The sequence below is a fragment of the Podarcis cretensis genome (assembly GCF_951804945.1).
Source record: "Podarcis cretensis genome assembly, chromosome: 4".
Classification (NCBI taxonomy): Eukaryota; Metazoa; Chordata; class Lepidosauria; order Squamata; family Lacertidae; genus Podarcis; species Podarcis cretensis.
The window spans coordinates 54801850-54819564 of NC_137173.1; the positions used below are offsets into that span (position 1 = coordinate 54801850).

The 17715-nt window shown below is 39.5% G+C and overlaps 1 protein-coding gene across 2 annotated transcripts in view; it reads left to right on the forward strand.

Annotated features, from left to right (window-relative positions):
* DOP1B (DOP1 leucine zipper like protein B) overlaps positions 1-17715 on the forward strand; it is a 58807-nt gene that overhangs the window by 16296 nt on the left and 24796 nt on the right. For both annotated transcript variants that reach the window (XR_013838579.1, XM_079974874.1), the window contains exons 8-19: positions 698-807; positions 2006-2120; positions 4465-4585; positions 5286-5405; positions 6177-6273; positions 6962-7153; positions 8315-9005; positions 10107-10378; positions 11412-11564; positions 12754-12854; positions 13484-13674; positions 15745-17362. Coding sequence is in view for 1 of the 2 variants with exons in the window: in XM_079974874.1 (XP_079831000.1) it covers positions 698-807; positions 2006-2120; positions 4465-4585; positions 5286-5405; positions 6177-6273; positions 6962-7153; positions 8315-9005; positions 10107-10378; positions 11412-11564; positions 12754-12854; positions 13484-13674; positions 15745-17362 (3781 nt within the window). In the remaining variant the exon portion in view is untranslated. The remainder of the gene's footprint in view (positions 1-697; positions 808-2005; positions 2121-4464; positions 4586-5285; positions 5406-6176; positions 6274-6961; positions 7154-8314; positions 9006-10106; positions 10379-11411; positions 11565-12753; positions 12855-13483; positions 13675-15744; positions 17363-17715) is intronic.

Below are 17715 nucleotides of genomic sequence, written 5' to 3' on the forward strand. Positions count from 1 at the left end.
ACTATTTTACATCCATACTAGATATTGCTTATGTGTGAGGGAAAAGTGTATCCAACTTCATGTCAGATTTTAATAGCACAAGCAGAAATCTGACATCCTGTTTATTACATTTTATTTATTCAACCATTTATGGTCTGTTTAACACTGCAGTCTAGTAAAGGTGCACAATAAGGTCACAAAAAAGATAAAATGAAGATAAAATCAGGTTAAAAGAAATCGGAAAAGGGTACTGCTAAAATAAAGCACCAGACGTTCAACAACCAGCAGGCCTGTCTGAACTCAGCTGGAAGAGAGCTCCAGAGAATTGGGCCCACAGTGCTGGATACACAGCTCCTGGTAGATGCGCTTTGGTCTCAGTATAACTCACAGGAAGCTAGCCTGCATGTATTATATCTATAGTAGTAGCTCATATTATGGGCTTCCACCACCTACAGTATCGAATGTGACATGTATGTGACTCTACAAAAGACCAAAGAAAGTTAAACGTACTGCCGCACTTTCTTTTGGATGGGTCCTGCTGTCAAATTAAGCAAAATCCCCTGATTCCACACTGATGGCTCAAGTGCTATTAATGTCAGAAGGGAAAAGCAGTTCAACCTTTGTCATAGTTGTTTGTGCCGTTGATTTAAAAGTATATTATATTGCATTCATGATATTTAATCCACTTTCATATTTTCTTTATTTATCATGTTCTCAGGTTCTGATATCAAGGGAGGTACTTTTCTACCAGATCCATCTATTTCTATGTCCTTAGAAGACCATGCCTTCTACTTTTTTGGGAAATATTCCAAAGATCTTTTAGTTGAGGTGCGTAATACTCCTTAAAGAATGTAACCTATATTATAATAAATCCCCTGAAAGATACATTCCTTGTTGCCTAGTCACCCGTGTGCAAGCTCAGCATGTGGGAATTTTGGCGGTAGCATCCAATACCAGTCTCAGTGTGTAGGTACAGCAGGAGGAAGTGGCACAGCCAGGTCAGCAACTGCATTTCATTGCTGACATCATTCAACTGTCTCTACATAGTTATGCTTCTGTATTGTAGCTCTGAGTGCAAGGAGGAAACAGAATACTAGAACTGCAGAAAAATCAACATTTCCCTTCAATTCATAGAGTCATAGAATTGTAGAGTTGGAAGGGACCCCGAGGGTCATCTAGTCCAACCCCCTGCAGTGCAGGAATCTCAGCTAAAGCACCCAAGACAGATGGCCATCCAACCTCTGCTTGAAAACCTCCAATGAAAAAAGAGTCCACCAGCTCTTGTGGGAGTCTGCTCCGCTGTTGAACAGAAAGTTCTGTCTGATGTTTGGTTGGCATCTCCTTTCTTGTAACTTGAACCCATTGATGTGGGTCCTTGCCTCTGGAGCAGGAGAAAACAAGCTTTCTTCTTCTTCTTCTTCCATGTAACAGCCCTTTAGATGTTTGGAGATGGCTATCATATCTTCTCCCAGTCTTCTCTTAGCTAGACTAAACATACCCAACTCCCTCAAACATTCTTCATCAGGTTTGGCTACCGGATCCTTGATCATCTTGCTTGCCCCCTGCACACGTTACAGCTTGTTAATATCCTTCTTAAATTGTGATGCCCAGAACTGAACACAGTATTTCATATGTGGTCTGACCAAGGCAGTACAGAGCGGTACTGGAAACTATACTTCTATTGATGCTGATTCCTAGTTCTAAAGGCAATGTGGGGGAATTGTCTGCTGTGGGTAGGAGCTATTGGCTATGCTCTTTCCCCTGTCCATGCCAAACCACATACTACTTCACCACTGCAGCACAAGCCACTATGTCTTTTCTGCAGTTGCAGGAGAACCACAATGTTAGGTTGTAAAAGAGGAATTCTGAAAATGGGTTTGGAATCTGGTGTCAGTTTTCCACCCTTCTTTTCAATTGGGGTTTGGCTGTGTTTTGAGATCTTTCAAGCAGTAAGATTAGAGTAAGTGACAATGTTAATTTTTGCTTCCAAATTCAACATTTGATTGTTTTAACATTGTTTTAACAGGCGTTGATTGAAATACTGCATCAAAATTTTGCAGAATCTGACTTGGAGGAACAGCATCATGCATATTTGAGACCCTTCCGCATTCTCATAAGCCTACTTGACAAACCTGAAATAGGTAAGAAGGAAGTCTCTCAAGAGAACTAATACAAAAATATACTTGGCTATGGTATATTTGTTTTCCATTTGTTCTAGGTTTGTGCCTTTAGTAAGCATCTGACGTGGGATGACAAATGATGGTTAAAGAAGAAAGTTAAAGACACTAAGTCACACCTAAAACAAACCATAGCCAACAACAAACCCTGACTTCAGAGTGGTGTTTGTTGGTTATAAACAAACCATACCAATTAATAAACTATGGGTTAACATTACATGTGAACAGGCCAATAGATGGTTAAGCAAAACAAAAGGCAAACTTTACACCTTCTTTATCAATAGGTAGCAGGATGTCTACTCTTATCGTGTTGAGTCCCAATAAGGCTTGTGCCCAGATCACTAGTCATGTGCTTCAGTATGCCTCCAGGATATGCAGGAAACACACTATGAACAGACCTTTGTTTTGTCCATATCAGCTTTATGGCCATTCATATTAGTTTTTAAAACAATCTTGTCTCTAGATTTTAAAACAATCTTGTCTCTAGCATTGGCTGCTTGAGTACCGTATTTTTCCTTCTATAACACGCAGATTTTTTCTCCTAAAAAGGAAGGGGAAATGTCTGTGCGTGTTATTGAGCGAATGTGTGGTCCCTGGAGCCAATTGGTGCGAGGGGAGGCAAAAAAAAGCAGGCAAAAATCAAATCGCACGTCTCCTAGAAGGGAAACTTGAAAAGAGGAAGCGGCTGCTTTCTGGCATTCTGCCTCAGGGTCTTACTGCCCACCCACCTCTGTTTCCTTGCTGTGTTTACTCAAACGGAACAAAGAGCAGGGAAAGCCCCTCCCCTCCAGGCAAGCAGAGGGGAAAGCTGAAAACATGCAAGAGGGAGAGAGAGAGAGAGAGCGCGAGCTGGCTGGCTTGGGTGGGTAGGTGAGGGAAAACTTTTGCCTTCCTTTCCTCACTACCCCTCTCCTGCATTCTTAGCCAGCTGCTTTTCTGCACACTCCTCTCCTGCTCCTTGTCCCTTCTGTGTTTTTCCTTCCCTCCCCACTTAAAATGTGGTTAAAAAGCATGGATCCACATGGATCCTCAGGATCTTTGTATTGGGTCAGCCCAAATTCACCATCAGATCACATGTCTGTGGCCACAGCATGAAGCACAAAAATGATACATCCACTGTTTCATTCAGAATGTTTTTTCCCTTGTTTTCCTCCTCTAAAAACGATCTGCGTGTTATGGTCAGGTGCGTGTTATAGAGCGAAAAATACGGTAGCTCTTTGTGGATTTCTATTGTGGAAATAACATTTCCATTCCTAAATGTTTTGAAGTAACTGCCAAACTAATGTTGCATTTTCAGGGTCTCTTAGGGTTTAACTGTTAGATGTTCTGCAATCCTGCTTTTTCCTTCTCTCTAATGAAATAAGGAAGTATATTCCATTGGTATGAGCATGCTACTGTTACTTCACTTTTAAAAGCCTGACATATAATAGAAAAATTCTACCATTATTTCATACATCTGTGCAATATTTAATTATAAGAGAACCTGTGGCATTATTTCTATCCTTTTGAAATATTGCTTGAAATTGGTGTATAGGCTATATAGCAAGCAAGATCTTCTCTCAAAGTATTGTTTGAATATATTTTGAGGAGACCTAGTGCAGATGTAATGAAGCATTAGCCCTTCTGCTTTCAAAGGAATGGGTTGTATCTGTTGTTTGTTCTGCTCAGAGTAGACCTGCTGAAATTAATGAACATGGCTTACTTGGAAGCATCTATTCTTTGAAACTCCCTGCTTATTGATATCAACCTTGGATGTTTTCTTTTCAGTGCCTGCTTAAAACATTTTGTTCAGATAACAAATCTGTGGTAAGGGGACAGGCCACAATAGTAGCTCAAAATAAATAGTGTATAATATGAATAGTTGCAGTCATCGCGGGGAGTGGGGGGTGGGAAGGGGAAATACATATATTTCTAAGTACTTACAGTGGGTCTTGCTGAAGAATATAAAGTTGAAGAAAAGCTCCTGAAAAATAGCTGTATTAGTTTGTTGCAAGAAAAACGATCCGTTGCTTTAAAGGCTAAAATGTAATGCCATAAGCATTCTAAGCTAAAGCCTACTTCATCTGATGACCTGAGACCAATACAGTACTCGGCTTCTCGCTAAGAATATTAAGGTTCTAAGAAACAATTTCTGATCACATTGTCGGGTTTTAATCATTCCAGTAAAAATGGAACAGGGCTTGACAATTATCTACATAATTCATTGAGCCACTAAGAAGTTGGGTTTCTATTTCCTCCTCTTCTATGCTGAAATAAAATATTGCCACTCATTATGATCAGACTTCATTGTATCTTTCTTTTGTTGAAGGACCACCAGTTGTTGCGGATTTGTTTCTTGAAGTGATCAGAGCATTCTATTCTTATTGCAAGGATACACTGGGTTCTGATCTTAAACTTAGTTACAGTCAAACAGGAAATGTCCTTACAAGGTATGCTGTGGTCTGTCTTTTTCTTTTTTTGCTCTGATATTAATCAGGTGTCCGAAAAACACCACTGGGATTTGATTTATCTTCCCGCCCCCCACCTGCTAGTTTCCTGCTGACCATGACTATTGTGTCATTGCATTTGAGTACCCAAATTAGCATTTCCTTGAAAGTAAATTTCATTGAAATTGAGCATTGAACTAGAATAGTTAGACAGTTAATATGTCGATCATTTTTTTTATAGGTAGTGGTGAGTGAGCACCCCTGCACTCAGTTTAGAATGGGCACACTGCAAGCAAGTTGTAATTAAGGGTTTGGTTTTACGCGAGTCTGCATCAAGCCTGGCCTTTTTCTGAGCTGAGACCTCTCAATTCTCTTGATGATGACATAGGGGGAAATGGCTGCAGGGCCCCTTGTTGGATTATCAGCTGCAAAAGTCAGTTGGAAATGTAGGTCCATTGATGCTGGTAGTCCAGTAGGGCTTTTGGTATCATGGGAACTACAGTACATAACCCGTCTTGTGGCCAGGATGCTGTCAGAAGCATATGCCGCAGAAATCAACAACAGCCGATGAGACATAGTTACCATTACCCTGCTAGATTTCTTAATTTGCAATATATATTTGTTCTTTGACTTCTGTGCTTAATACTTCAGAAAGCTTACTGCTGAATATTTACTACATTTGTTTGACTCTTGCTGTTTTTAGTGCAATCAAAGAAAACAAGAATGCATCTGAGATAGTTAAAACAGCTAATCTGCTGATCACATCCTTAAGCACGGATTTTCTCTGGGATTATATGACCAGATGTTTCGAAGACTGCTTCAGGTAGCGTGCGCGCGCTCTCTCTCTATATATATTATGCTGTTAGAGTTAATCTAAGAGTCTGAACTTTGCTACTTATTCTTGACCTACTGTGTGTTGTATGTATTTCCTATGAAGTTTTATTGTTGTACACCACTGTAATACAGTTTGTGAAAAGCATTATAGGAATCTTTCAATAGTAATATATTTAAGTGAGTGAGTGAGTAAGTAAATGGCTGAGAGAATGGTAGAACAAATTTGAATTAAATGAGTTGGTTACTTTACTTTAAAAAATATTCGATATATCCTTATGAACCTGTTGGATAGCTTAGTTGAACATATTGTTTGAATCTTAGTTCTATTTGATTATTTATTTCATATTGTTGATGAATTGCTTCCTATGAAATTTCTTTATTTAACAATAAAAGCATAACTAACTGAAACAATAGTTTTAATAATATACAGGTTTTTAAAATCTTGTTTTGTTTGTTAACTTTTTATCTTATTAAAAGGAGTCAGGTTAATTCACCCTTGATCCTTAAATGTGTATGCATTTTCATGCCTTGGCGTACAAGATTCTGGCCATTGATATAATATATAAAATTTAAGGATAATATGCTGCTGCAGTGTTCACTTTCATGTCTCTTCAATGCTTGAGCTTTATTACATTTCAGCCATAAATATCAATACATTTCTTAGCTGCATTTCTACCAAAAGTAGCAAGGAAGATAAAACATCAATGCAGTTCAATTTCTAAAAAGTTCCTCAAAACCACACTTTCCCTTTCAATTGCAGAAATAAATCTATGCAGACACAACTTATGACGAGGAATGTTGCAACCGTTTCAGAACTCTGCACTCTTCTGATATTTCTTCTAGATGTAATACCATTAGTAAGTCAATTTCCATGTGTATCCCTGCAAATAAACTAATAATTAAGAAAACACATTTTTAATTGCCAAATATCTGATGGTGCACGGACACATTTGTCATTTGAAAAGTGTTTTTTGTATACTAGTCTTGTCTTTATGATTTGCTCAACTTTTTTGACTTACGTTTCACACATCTATTAAAGAGTTGTGGAATGATAGATTTTGTTCAACGTTTTGTACATTTATGGTCAGCTTTTGGGCCCTAGAAAAAAACAAAAGATTGATCATTTGAGCAGGGGGAATATGCAATAATCTGCAAACTTGTTTTTACAACCTTGTTTAATTTTGGATAACTATGTGCTGCGTTCTTTAGCTGTTCTTTAGGTTCAAGTAAAGTGACTTCTCTAGGGTCTACAAATTATTTTATTTATTACTTATTATTACTTAAATTATTTAATATAACCTGCCATTCTTCAACAAGCTCCAGAATGTTAGCAACATGAGTAAAAGCAGTTGTTTAAAAAATGACATCAAAGTGTACAAGAATCAATCTTTATTTTAAAATGTTAACATAATAAATAAGATTAGAATAAATACGTAATTGATTGCATATATATACATAAAACTTAATAAGCAAAAAGAACTGATTTCTAAATTATATGTACGTCATTTAAGAGATTTGCTTATTTGAAATGTCTTGTTTTTATAGGAACTTTATTCCGAAGTGCAGTCTCTCTATCTGCCACAGATGCTCTGCTGTATAGTGCAATCTCTCCTTGAAAACATGGAAACACTAAGTTTACCAGAGCTCACTCATGCCTTAAGGACATGCTTCAAAGTACTTAGCAAAGTGCAGATGCCCCCTGCCTACCTAGGTACTGATACAGGAAGCTCAGACACTGTAGGTATTAAGAGATGAGTTTATGTCTATAATACATTTTGTGAATTGATTAATCAGATTGTTCATGTGGTCATTCATTATGCTGTACTGTAGTTCTTATGCTGTAATGGGACTCTTCGCCTCCCCTGGCCATCCTAAGTATTAAACTGGGTATCAGTACTATGTTTCTTGCAAATAACACAAATACTCAGTTTGACTTGTCATGTCAAGAGTCTGATGCTTATGGTGGCTTTCTGCACTTGGCCCAAAAGGCTGAATATTCAGTCTCATACATGATGAGAGGTGTAGGTGCTTCAGTGCAGTATTTTGCTATAATAATATTAATATTGGAATAACTATCAACCAGTTACAAATATCCGCTTCTCAGGGAAGGTAGTGGAGAGTTTGACTTTTACAGGGAGCAACCTTGCTCCTGCTTCTAGATCTCTTGTGGCTTTCAGTACCACTGACAGTGATATGCTCCTGGACCAGCGCCATGGGATGGGGATTGGGGACACTGTGTTACAGTGATTCTGGTCCTATCTGCAGGACCAAGTCCAGAAAGTTGTATTAAGAGAGTGCTTTTTTTGCCCCCTGGTGGTTACACTAAGGGATGCTGCAGGGCACTATTTTATCTCAAATGGTATTTAATATTGATATGAAGCTGCTGGGAACATTCATGAGGGCAAAATGGCATCAGTACGCTGAAACTCAGCTCTCTTTCTCTGTAACATCTGAATTTGTGTAATACTTAAAGCAGAATATGCCTTTGCATTTGAATAGCAGAAGGATAGTTCCAGACAAACATAAATCCCCACTGTTCTCTACCAGATTTGTGTCTTTGTTTCATATAAGGCAGTGTTCAACCCCACATCTGTTCATTTACTTATAAAAATATTTATATGCCTATAAAGAAAATAGCAAAGTGGTTCACAACGACTGCATATAAAGCCATACAATAAAAAGCTTATAAAAGGGTTACATCAGAAATTGGATAGCTGTTGTGGAAATATGTATTCTTGTTTGCTTGCACAAGCCTGATGGAATAGAAAAAGTTTTTGCCAGGCATTTTAAACATGCAGTTAAAACATGCAAGGATGTTTTAATGTTATTCATGTATGGTTTTTGTATAGAGTAAACCTCAACATTCACATTTGGGTCCACATCTTTGCATTATTTCAGAGCCCCATGAGGGAAGAAAACCAGGAACTGACTCCAGAATCCAAAGTGCTCCAGAATGAAGACGACACTCTTTTTCCTCCACTCAAGTCTGAAGACAGTGGTATAGGCCTTAGCACTTCATCCCCAGAGTTCTCTCAGCACTTGAGAATACCTAGGGTAACTCCTGAAAAAGATGATGTCTGGAAAAAGGGTGGAAGCATGCAGAAGACCTTGCAGTGCATCCAGGAGCTGGTGGCAAAATTTGCCAGCAAATACATATTTGTCGTTCATTTACAAGATCCCAGTAATGGCAGTGTTCTGTCAGTGCATGCAAGACAAGGCGAGAAAAAAGGAAACCATTATCAAGCTGCTGGAAATATTTCCAAGAAAAGGAGCTCATGGGACTCCAAGCAAATAACTGTTCCTCAGTTTAAGCAGATGCTAACAGACCTATTCACTGTCCGAGGGTCATCTTTTAAACAGAAAGATCTGGATCCTCCATCTCCTTCAGAAGAGTTTGGTGGTGAAAGAGGGAAAAAGGAAGAAGAATGGGACATTGACCAAGTTATGCTTGACCTGGGAGATATGAGAGAAGACTGTAGAGAGGCCTTTGCAGCTATGTGCTACCTCTTATTGGATTGTACTACATTTCCTGTTTATCTTTCTGAGGAGGAAACTGAGGAGCTCCATTTGTCTCTCTTTCAAGTGCCTGGTAAGAGGAACATTATAATTTGCAGAAGAGTACATAATAAGGCAGTGTTGTGTATTCAATAATCTTCCACTAGAATTGTTCAAAAATAGTAATGTGATAGGGCTCTAAATTTGTAAGTATAGGGCAAGGATCAGTTAAGGCCTAGGGCATGTGGCTTTCAGAGTGCTGGCAAAGAGCAAATAAAGCCCTGAGTGAAGAAAGGATAGCCAGGTATGTGTTGAGCGGATTGAAGGTTAAATGATCAAATAGGCACAATCTCAGATTTGCCAGTATTTAGTTAAAGTGGTGTTTTCTGAAAGAGCTTGTGCTCTTTGACTGCATTCCAATGCATATTTACCTAGGAGTAAGTCCCACTGAGCATAATTGGACTTGTTGCTAGGTAAATGTGCATTCATACCTTGGTTGCTTTCTTCGGCTTGGCATGTTGAGGTCTGGATGAGATTCCTGTCTAATTTGCATTTCCCATGCACAATTGGCCAATGACTTTCAGACGAAAAATGGGTTGATACTTCCATCATATTTTTTAGTAATGTGTCTAGCAATGTAATGTACTTACCTAGTAATATTCTTTAGATTGTGAGTAGTGCCAGGACTCTTAAGAAAGAAGACAGAGGTATCAGTATGTTTGGAGAAAGTACAAAAATATATTTAAAAAAAAACTTTAATGGGATAAAAAGCAACCCCAAAGCAGCCCAAAGAGGACTAAGCATGTTGAATAACTAAAGAATGTTGACTGTTGGTTAGAAAGGAAAGTGGTGGTTGTGGGGGGGAAAGGAATGGCTGGGCTGGCTAGAATCCTGAGCAGGATCACTTCTATATTAGAGAAGGGCAGAGCATCAGTTTTGCAAACCCCATGATCAATTCCCATCATTTCTGGGTAGTTCTGGGAATGTCCCCTAGAGAGCTGCTGTCAAACAGGGTAGACAACACTGATCTAAATGCAGCTTCCTATGTTCCTATGCACTTATAGGTGAAGGATGCATTGTAACATTTTGTGGCACTTGCATATGTTAAATGATAAATGTTTGTCAAGGGGACAGACTGTTCCGAACAACGATTGTACTAAAACTGGAGCTAAAACTATTTGTCTGCTCTCCTCAGGTGGCTGTGAATCCAGTTTTCCCCTGTGGCTCAAATCCCTGATGACAATATGTTGCTGTGTCAATGACTGCCACATTCAGAATGTGTCCATCTCTGTACTGCTAGAAGTAATTAACCAATCCCAATCATTGGCACTGGTTATTGAAGACCGAGTAAAGCGGTATAAAGTTCCTGGGCAGAACCCCTTCTTTGGAAGGCTGCAGATGGTAACAGTTCCTCCTATTGCACATGGGGTTCTCAAACTTATTTCGGAAAAAACTGATTTCTACCAGGTAATGTACTAAAATGCCCGCCAAGCTGCATTATAAACTTTTCATCGTGCGTTGGGCATTGTTGTTTCCATGGAAATGGAATGCTTGTAATGTGCAGGTGGTTTAATGTTGTTTACTTGTTTCTAGCTAGCACTTGCGCCTCTTAAACAAAATGGCAACTGCGACTCTGGAAGAGCAGCTGTAATGGTGTTATGGGGTGGGGAAGGGAAGGGAAGGGAAGGGAAAAGACATCAACTTGCAGAAATAGCATGGGATGATATTCACTAGAGGTACAAAAAGGATGAAGGTAGCTCAGCATTCCATTCTCCAGTGCTGATGGCCAAACCATTGCAACCGGCCAAGAAAGTAAATAGACACGTCCTGCTGAAGTACAAATCATTGCCCATTTCCTTGCCGTGTTAACTTTGAAAAGCACTTACAAATAATCCTTAGTAACAATTCTGAATTAAACTTTGCTTCACAGTCGCATAGAACTAGTAAAATACAAAACACGAATTATATTAATGTACACACATATCCTGTGGGGGCTTTGCTTTAGCAGAAAATGATTCTGCTCATGCAAGTTGGGGCACCCAAATTCTGTAATTCTTCCTTGCCTACTGCAGTGGGGCAGGGAGTTTATGTGCAATGGGAGTGCGCTGACTTGCTTTCCACCACAACAAAGTGAATTTTGGAAAGAAAGAAATTGTAACATTTTAAAGAAATTATTATATCTTAACTGCCCTTTAAAACAAATGTGCTTTCCAGAGGTATTCATCACCTAGATTATTCTGCTGTATAGGGATGTGGGGTGGCACTGTGTATGTTAAGGGTATTAAACCTAGTTACTGTGAAATCCATTTTTGTCCTATAAAATGGCTTAGTTTGACTCGAGGTGTACTGTTTTCTGTGTCCACATTATCTTTCGATTGCCTTAATAAACATGGTGCTGTATGATGGTGTGTGGTATAGAAAACCATGAACTATTTTCAGTAACACAGATTCCTTTAAACCTGCCTGAAATTGTGGTTTTATTTTTTTAATTTCACTACAGAGAGTTGCTCAAGTGCTTTGGAATCAGTTAAACAAAGAGACGAGAGAGCATCACAACACTTGTGTAGAGCTGTTCTACCGTCTTCATTGCCTAGCTCCATCTGCTAATATCTGTGAAGACATCATCTGCCATGCATTGCTGGATCATGATAAAGTAAGGTTTATTAAAGGTTGTATAGCCTAACACAGCACCCTAATTTTGTGGGGCGGGGGGGCATATCACAATCACTCCTAGAACAGATTTTGGGGGAGCATGTGTATAGGAGGTAGAAAGTTCCTTTGCCCAAAGAAAAATCCTTGCTTGATAGGGTGCACTGGTTAGATACTACCCTATGTTTTTGGAATATCAGTGAAATATATTTGATGTTAAACTGGAGTTGTTTTGAAATCTGCGCTTAACATTCCTTTCTGCTAAGACCTTTAAAGGGCTCCATTAGACCCCAGATTGATACTGTTTAAAAATAAATAAAAAGGTATGCAAAGTTTAAGGAAGATCAGTTGTGTGTGGTAGAACATGCATGTTGAAGGTCACAGACTCAATCCATGGCATGTCCAGTCTGAAAATCAAAATGTGTCTTGAATAATGGAGCATTGACAAACCAATTGGAAACTCCTGAAGAGTTGCTTCCAACCAGAGTAGGCAGTCCTAAACTGAATCAGCCATTGGCTTCATGCAGTTTCAGACAGTTCTTTGGCTGCTGCCCTGTTAGATGTGGCTCTTCTGTCCAGTAGACAGATGCTGTCTCAGCTCCACTCTTGGACGAATCTCCTATCCCTCTTGAGTAAATATTGGTCAAAATCTTCCTTCTTACTTCATAGGCTACCTGTAGCCCTAGGTTGGCAAGCACTTTGGGTAGCTCATTAGGGCAAGGACTGAGAAGCCTTTCCTCAAACCACAGTTTATATTTTATCCCTTCTTCTGGGTTTTGAGGAGTAGATGTAATTAACTGGATAATGAAGAGCAGATTTAATTAACCAGCCTACTTGCTAACAATACACTGATTTTCTTCATTTTTGGAAGCATAAGTAACCACATGTTCACTATAATCGTTCCATCAAGGCTTCATATTTCTCAAACTAAAAGGAAATAGAGCTAAGCTTTTAGAAGACTATAATGATTCATTTCATTCTGACTACTGCCATTTTCAAAGAGATCTCAAACATTTTTTCTTGTATTGAGGGGCAAGTGCACATTCATCAGCGTATTCTTGTCTTTCCATAATTATCACTAATTTATGTAGGCTGCAAGGCTGCAATTTTAAATCTATGTAGTTGAATATATCAAACTAGCTCATAAACATTCTTTTTGTTCTGATTTTGCTTTGGGTTTCTTTCCTCCTAAGGGGACAAGGCTGGAGGCACTGTTCCGGTTCTCTGTCATGTGGCATTTGACCAGAGAAATCCAAGGCAGCAGAGTCACTTCCCACAATCGCTCTTTTGATAGGTATTGCTATTACTTTTATGTCTATTTTGATGGTGTAGGTTTAAATTAAATTTACTTTTGGTCCGTGAACTGAAAAGACTACAGTTTCATATGTACCCAAAATATACCTAAGCCAAAAATATTGTTTTTTTTTTCCGATGGGCATCTTTAACATTGTGCTTAGCTTGTTTTCCTATAGCACTGTACAGAAACCTTCCACATTTGCACACTTAAGTTTGCTTTCAACCCATTATTGCAGGCCAGCCATAGCTTCTTCCCGATCTGATGCGAACATCCATACGTGTGTGAGTGTGTGTACACGTACATACACACACAAACAACATTCACCTGTTTCTCCAATTCAAAGATTCTTGTGTTCACAACACCACCATAGAGGTTTAATTTTTTACTGCTGGTCCTTAACAAACAAATTGAAAAAGGCAGAAAATGTTACTATTGCTGGAAAAGCTATTTTTAAAATGTGTGTCCCTTTTTCCAACAAAGAATTACATGTTGAAAACAATAAAAAAAAATTGCAAAAAAAATAAAAACGTGTGTCCCTTTTTGTAAACTAGTATTCCAACTCAATATTTTAACATAATTCTAGCCTTGTCACCTTGAACAAATATTACTGTAATTTCTCCATCCAGGTCTCTGTTCGTTGTATTGGACAGTCTTAATAATTCGGATGGAGCTATTGGTGCTGCCGCACAGGGTTGGTTGATACGAGCTCTGTCACTCAATGATGTTGCACGAATTCTGGAACCCATCCTTCTGCTTCTGCTTCATCCCAGGACACAGCGTACCTCTATTCACTGTGTCAAGCAGAAAAATTCAGCAGGTAAGATTTCACTTAAGAAGATTCCTTCTCCTTCAGGTGAAAGGTCCACCTAGTCCAGCATTTGGTCTCCCAACAGATGCCCCTGGAGAGCCTTCAAACCATACATGAAAACACATCCCCCTCCCCCCCCCCACGGCAATGCTATATTTAATCCTGGAGGTTTCTTTAGCCATTAAGGCTAGCAGGAAGTGATAAGACTTGGCCTTCCATGAATGCTTCCAATTCCCTTTTCAATGTGGTAGCTATCACTACATTTTTTTGGCCATGAATTCCATAAATTACATGTTGTGGGCAGTATATTTCTTTTGTACAGTGGTGCCTCGCAAGACGAAAAGAATCCGTTCCGCGATTCTCTTTGTCTAGCGGTTTTTTCGTCTTGCGAAGCAAGCCCATTGACGGCTTAGCGGATTAGCGCTATTAGCAGTTTAGCGGCTTTTAGTGGCTTAGCGGATAAGCGGATAAGCGGCTTAGCGGCTTAGAAAAAAGGGGGGGGGGAACCCGCAGGAACTCGCAAGACATTTTCGTCTTGCGAAGCAAGCCCATAGGAAATTTGTTTTGCGAAGCACCTCCAAAATGGAAAACTCTTTCGTCTAGCGAGTTTTCCGTCTTGCGAGGCATTCGTCTTGCGGGGCACCACTGTATTTCCTAAAACCATTCCTAGTCCTTTTCATGGGCTGATCCAGCCTGTAGTAGTATGGGAGAAGGAAGGGGGGAAATATTTGTTAGGCATGTCACCTTTTTGTCTAAACAGAAACTCCAAGCACAGAAAATGTTGGCCTCTACAGGGTTGAAGTCTAAATTTGCCTTCTATGTAGTAGCTGTGCCTTAGCTTTTACCTGTAACAGGTGCCATGTGTGTGTGTTATCCTCCCTTCGTATCAATACACAGAACTCAGTATCTAGGGGCAAGTCTCAGACATTTAATTCTTTTTTTTTTAACTAATAAAAATTGTTTGGCATTTCAAAAGAAGAAATAAACAATGTTAGTCAATAACATAGTAGACAAGCATATGAAGGTCATACATAAACAAGATAGTGCAGAATCCAAGGCATTGATAAAAAGGGTTGAGGTTAAATTTTTAGTTACCTGGATGCAAGCAGTGATCCTCTCAGAAGGAGAGCACGAAGGAATAGCCCAGCAATGACAATATTTATATCCAAATTTCCTGTGAAGACTTAAGGTTTATTATACATTAATATAATTAATTGTTATCTGACCCAGTTACTAGAGAGAAATAAACTATTCTTAAAGAGGGGCTATAAATCCCCAAGGATATCTGGCTACATTAAAGAAATGCAATAAATCCCAGCATTTAAATCCCAGCATTAATATGTCTGATCATAGTCAAAACAATATTAAACTTTTGGACATAGCAAAATACTTGGTGTGTGTCTGAGTATACTAAGAGTTGTCATTTAGAGAATTTATTTCAGCTTTGCTGTCTTTGTGAAAACAATATTTCCTGGATAATTGGGTACAATTAGTAATTTGTAGCTTTTATGATATGTGTTGTCCAGCTTAGTTATTGTTCTAGGGAACAATTTAAAGGTTTAATGTTTTAAGATAGGGAAGGGCAAACCAGAGGATCAGTATGTGAGCATGGCTTGTCTCTCATTACTTGATGTGCATATGAGCATCACAAAGATACAAAGGATGCCATCATTTCCAATGTAAGAAGTCTAATTTGTTAAAGATCATAATCTACAAATACTAGCCAATACATGTTAATTTTTATTTGCTCTATTTATAAATGGCTGCCCAAGAACACTGGACTCTGGGTGGCTTCCAAATAAAATGATAAAATATCATTTAAAAATGGTTTGGAGTATCAACAATTTCAGGCCAAAAGAAGAATAAAATCAGACACCTAAAACTATACAGCAGATAGACATTGCTTCAGAACATAGGTCCCTTAACAACAGTCTATTGTGAACACATGGCACAGTTGCAAAGGAAGAGGGTCACTCGTGTTCAGATACTGGATGAGAAAGCACCTGCTCTCTGAAGGCTGCACCTTCACTACTGAATGAGTGGTCACTGTTTTAGAAAGGCAATTTTGCTTTCTTTCAGAAGACATGCGTTTCTGGTACAAAAAGAAAAAAGTCCCTTTCCAGAAGTCCTTGGGGCGTTCTGAAAGCAGCTCTGAAGAAAGTTTGCCACTGAGCCAGTTTACAACTGTGGACAGGGAAGCCATTTGGGCTGAAGTTGAAAAAGACCCAGAAAAATGCCTGCTTAAACATGAACTGGCTGTTAGTGATCATTATCGGTGTGCAGAAGCTTCACGATACGTGGATGAGGAGGATAATAGTGAACACACAGAGTCTGCTGATACCAGCACTGGACCTACGGATAGTGATAATACATCATCCTTTTCTCCTTCTCTGGACCAGCAGGATATAAGCAATGAAGAGAACTACAGTGGCTCGACAGACGACAAAGAAAGCATGAAGCTTGTTGGTTCTTCTAATGTTTATCCTCCTGAAAGTTCCAAATCCAGCACCATGCTCAATCTGGTACGCGCAGATTCTGAGAAAACTCAAGCATCAGAGTCTCTCTCAAGTGATGACGAGGTGGATTTGGAGCTTCAAGCCCTTACTACCGCTAGGTTGCTAAAACAGCAGAAGGAAAAACAGGAAATGGCCGAGGCTCTGTTTAAGCACATTCTTTTGTACCTGCAGCCATATGATTCCAAAAGGGTCCTATATGCTTTTTCTGTACTTGAGGCAGTACTCAAAACAAACCCTAGGGAGTTTATTGAAGCTGTAGCCAGCACTAGCATGGATACTAGCTCCACAGCTCATCTGAATCTTATCTACAATCTTCTAGCCCGCCACCAGGAAGCCCTGGTGGGACAGAGCTTCTACGGAAAGCTTCAGACTCAGTCACCAACCGTGTGTCCCCATTCACTGTTAATAGAGTTGCTGACATACCTGTGTCTGAGTTTCCTGCGCTCTTACTACCCTTGTTACTTAAAAGTGACTCACAAAGATGTGCTTGGCAATAGGGATGTCCAGGTCAAAAGTGTTGAAGTCTTGATAAGAATGATGACGCAGTTGGCTACAATGGCCAAATCATCAGAGAGCAGGAACACAGAATTTATACGCAACTTGCTTGGCAGATGCAAAGTTCAAGAATTTGTCCTCCTTTCTCTATCCGCTTCTATGTATGTCAGTCAGAAGTGCTATGGACATACAATAGCCAGTAAGACTAATGGGTTAAGTGAAGAGTGCATCCTCGAGGAAAGCCTAATCAACTTTGGTCCTGATCAGATTTGGAGCGAGCACCCGTTGCAGATTGAGCTGCTTAAACTTCTGCAAGTGTTGATAGTCTTGGAGCATCACCTTGGACAGACTCAGGAGGAGGTGGAAAATCAACCAGGCCTATCTAAGGAATGGCAAAAGTCACTTAACTTCCAGGAGGCCATTAGTGCAATGCAGTATGTGCATCCACACCCTATAACCTCGCAGGGATTATTTGTGTCTGCCGTAGTCCGAGGCTTGCAGCCTGAGTATGGCTATGGCATGCATCCAGCTTGGGTGGGTTTGGTTGCATATTCCTTGCCATTCTTTGGGAGATCTTTAGGTTGGACAGTGGCACCGTTTATTGTACAGATATGCAAGAACCTGGACGAACTTGTCAAACAGTATGAATATGAAACTCTGAAAGTGTCACCAAAGTCATCTGTAAGGTAAGAGAATGTTGTTCATAAAATCTGGCTTTTTCATGTTTAGCTAATTTAGCTGTTGGTCAGTGGCTCATTTTCTATTTGTAAGTTTCCTTAAATTATTTGTTTGGTTTCTTGGGGAGGGGAAGGATGTAGGAACATAAGAATGCATTTATATCAGGTCCGACTCTTGACTTTCTAGCCCAGTATTATTTACTCTGGCTTGCAGCAGCTCTTAGGTCTCTGACCCTTTTAATTGGAGGTGTCTGGGGTTGAAATGGGCAGCTGATCTTCTGCATGCAACACATGTAGTGCCACTGAGCTATGCAGGCAAGACTTGTTTCAGCTTCTCAGTTCCACCAGTAGGGGAAATGTCC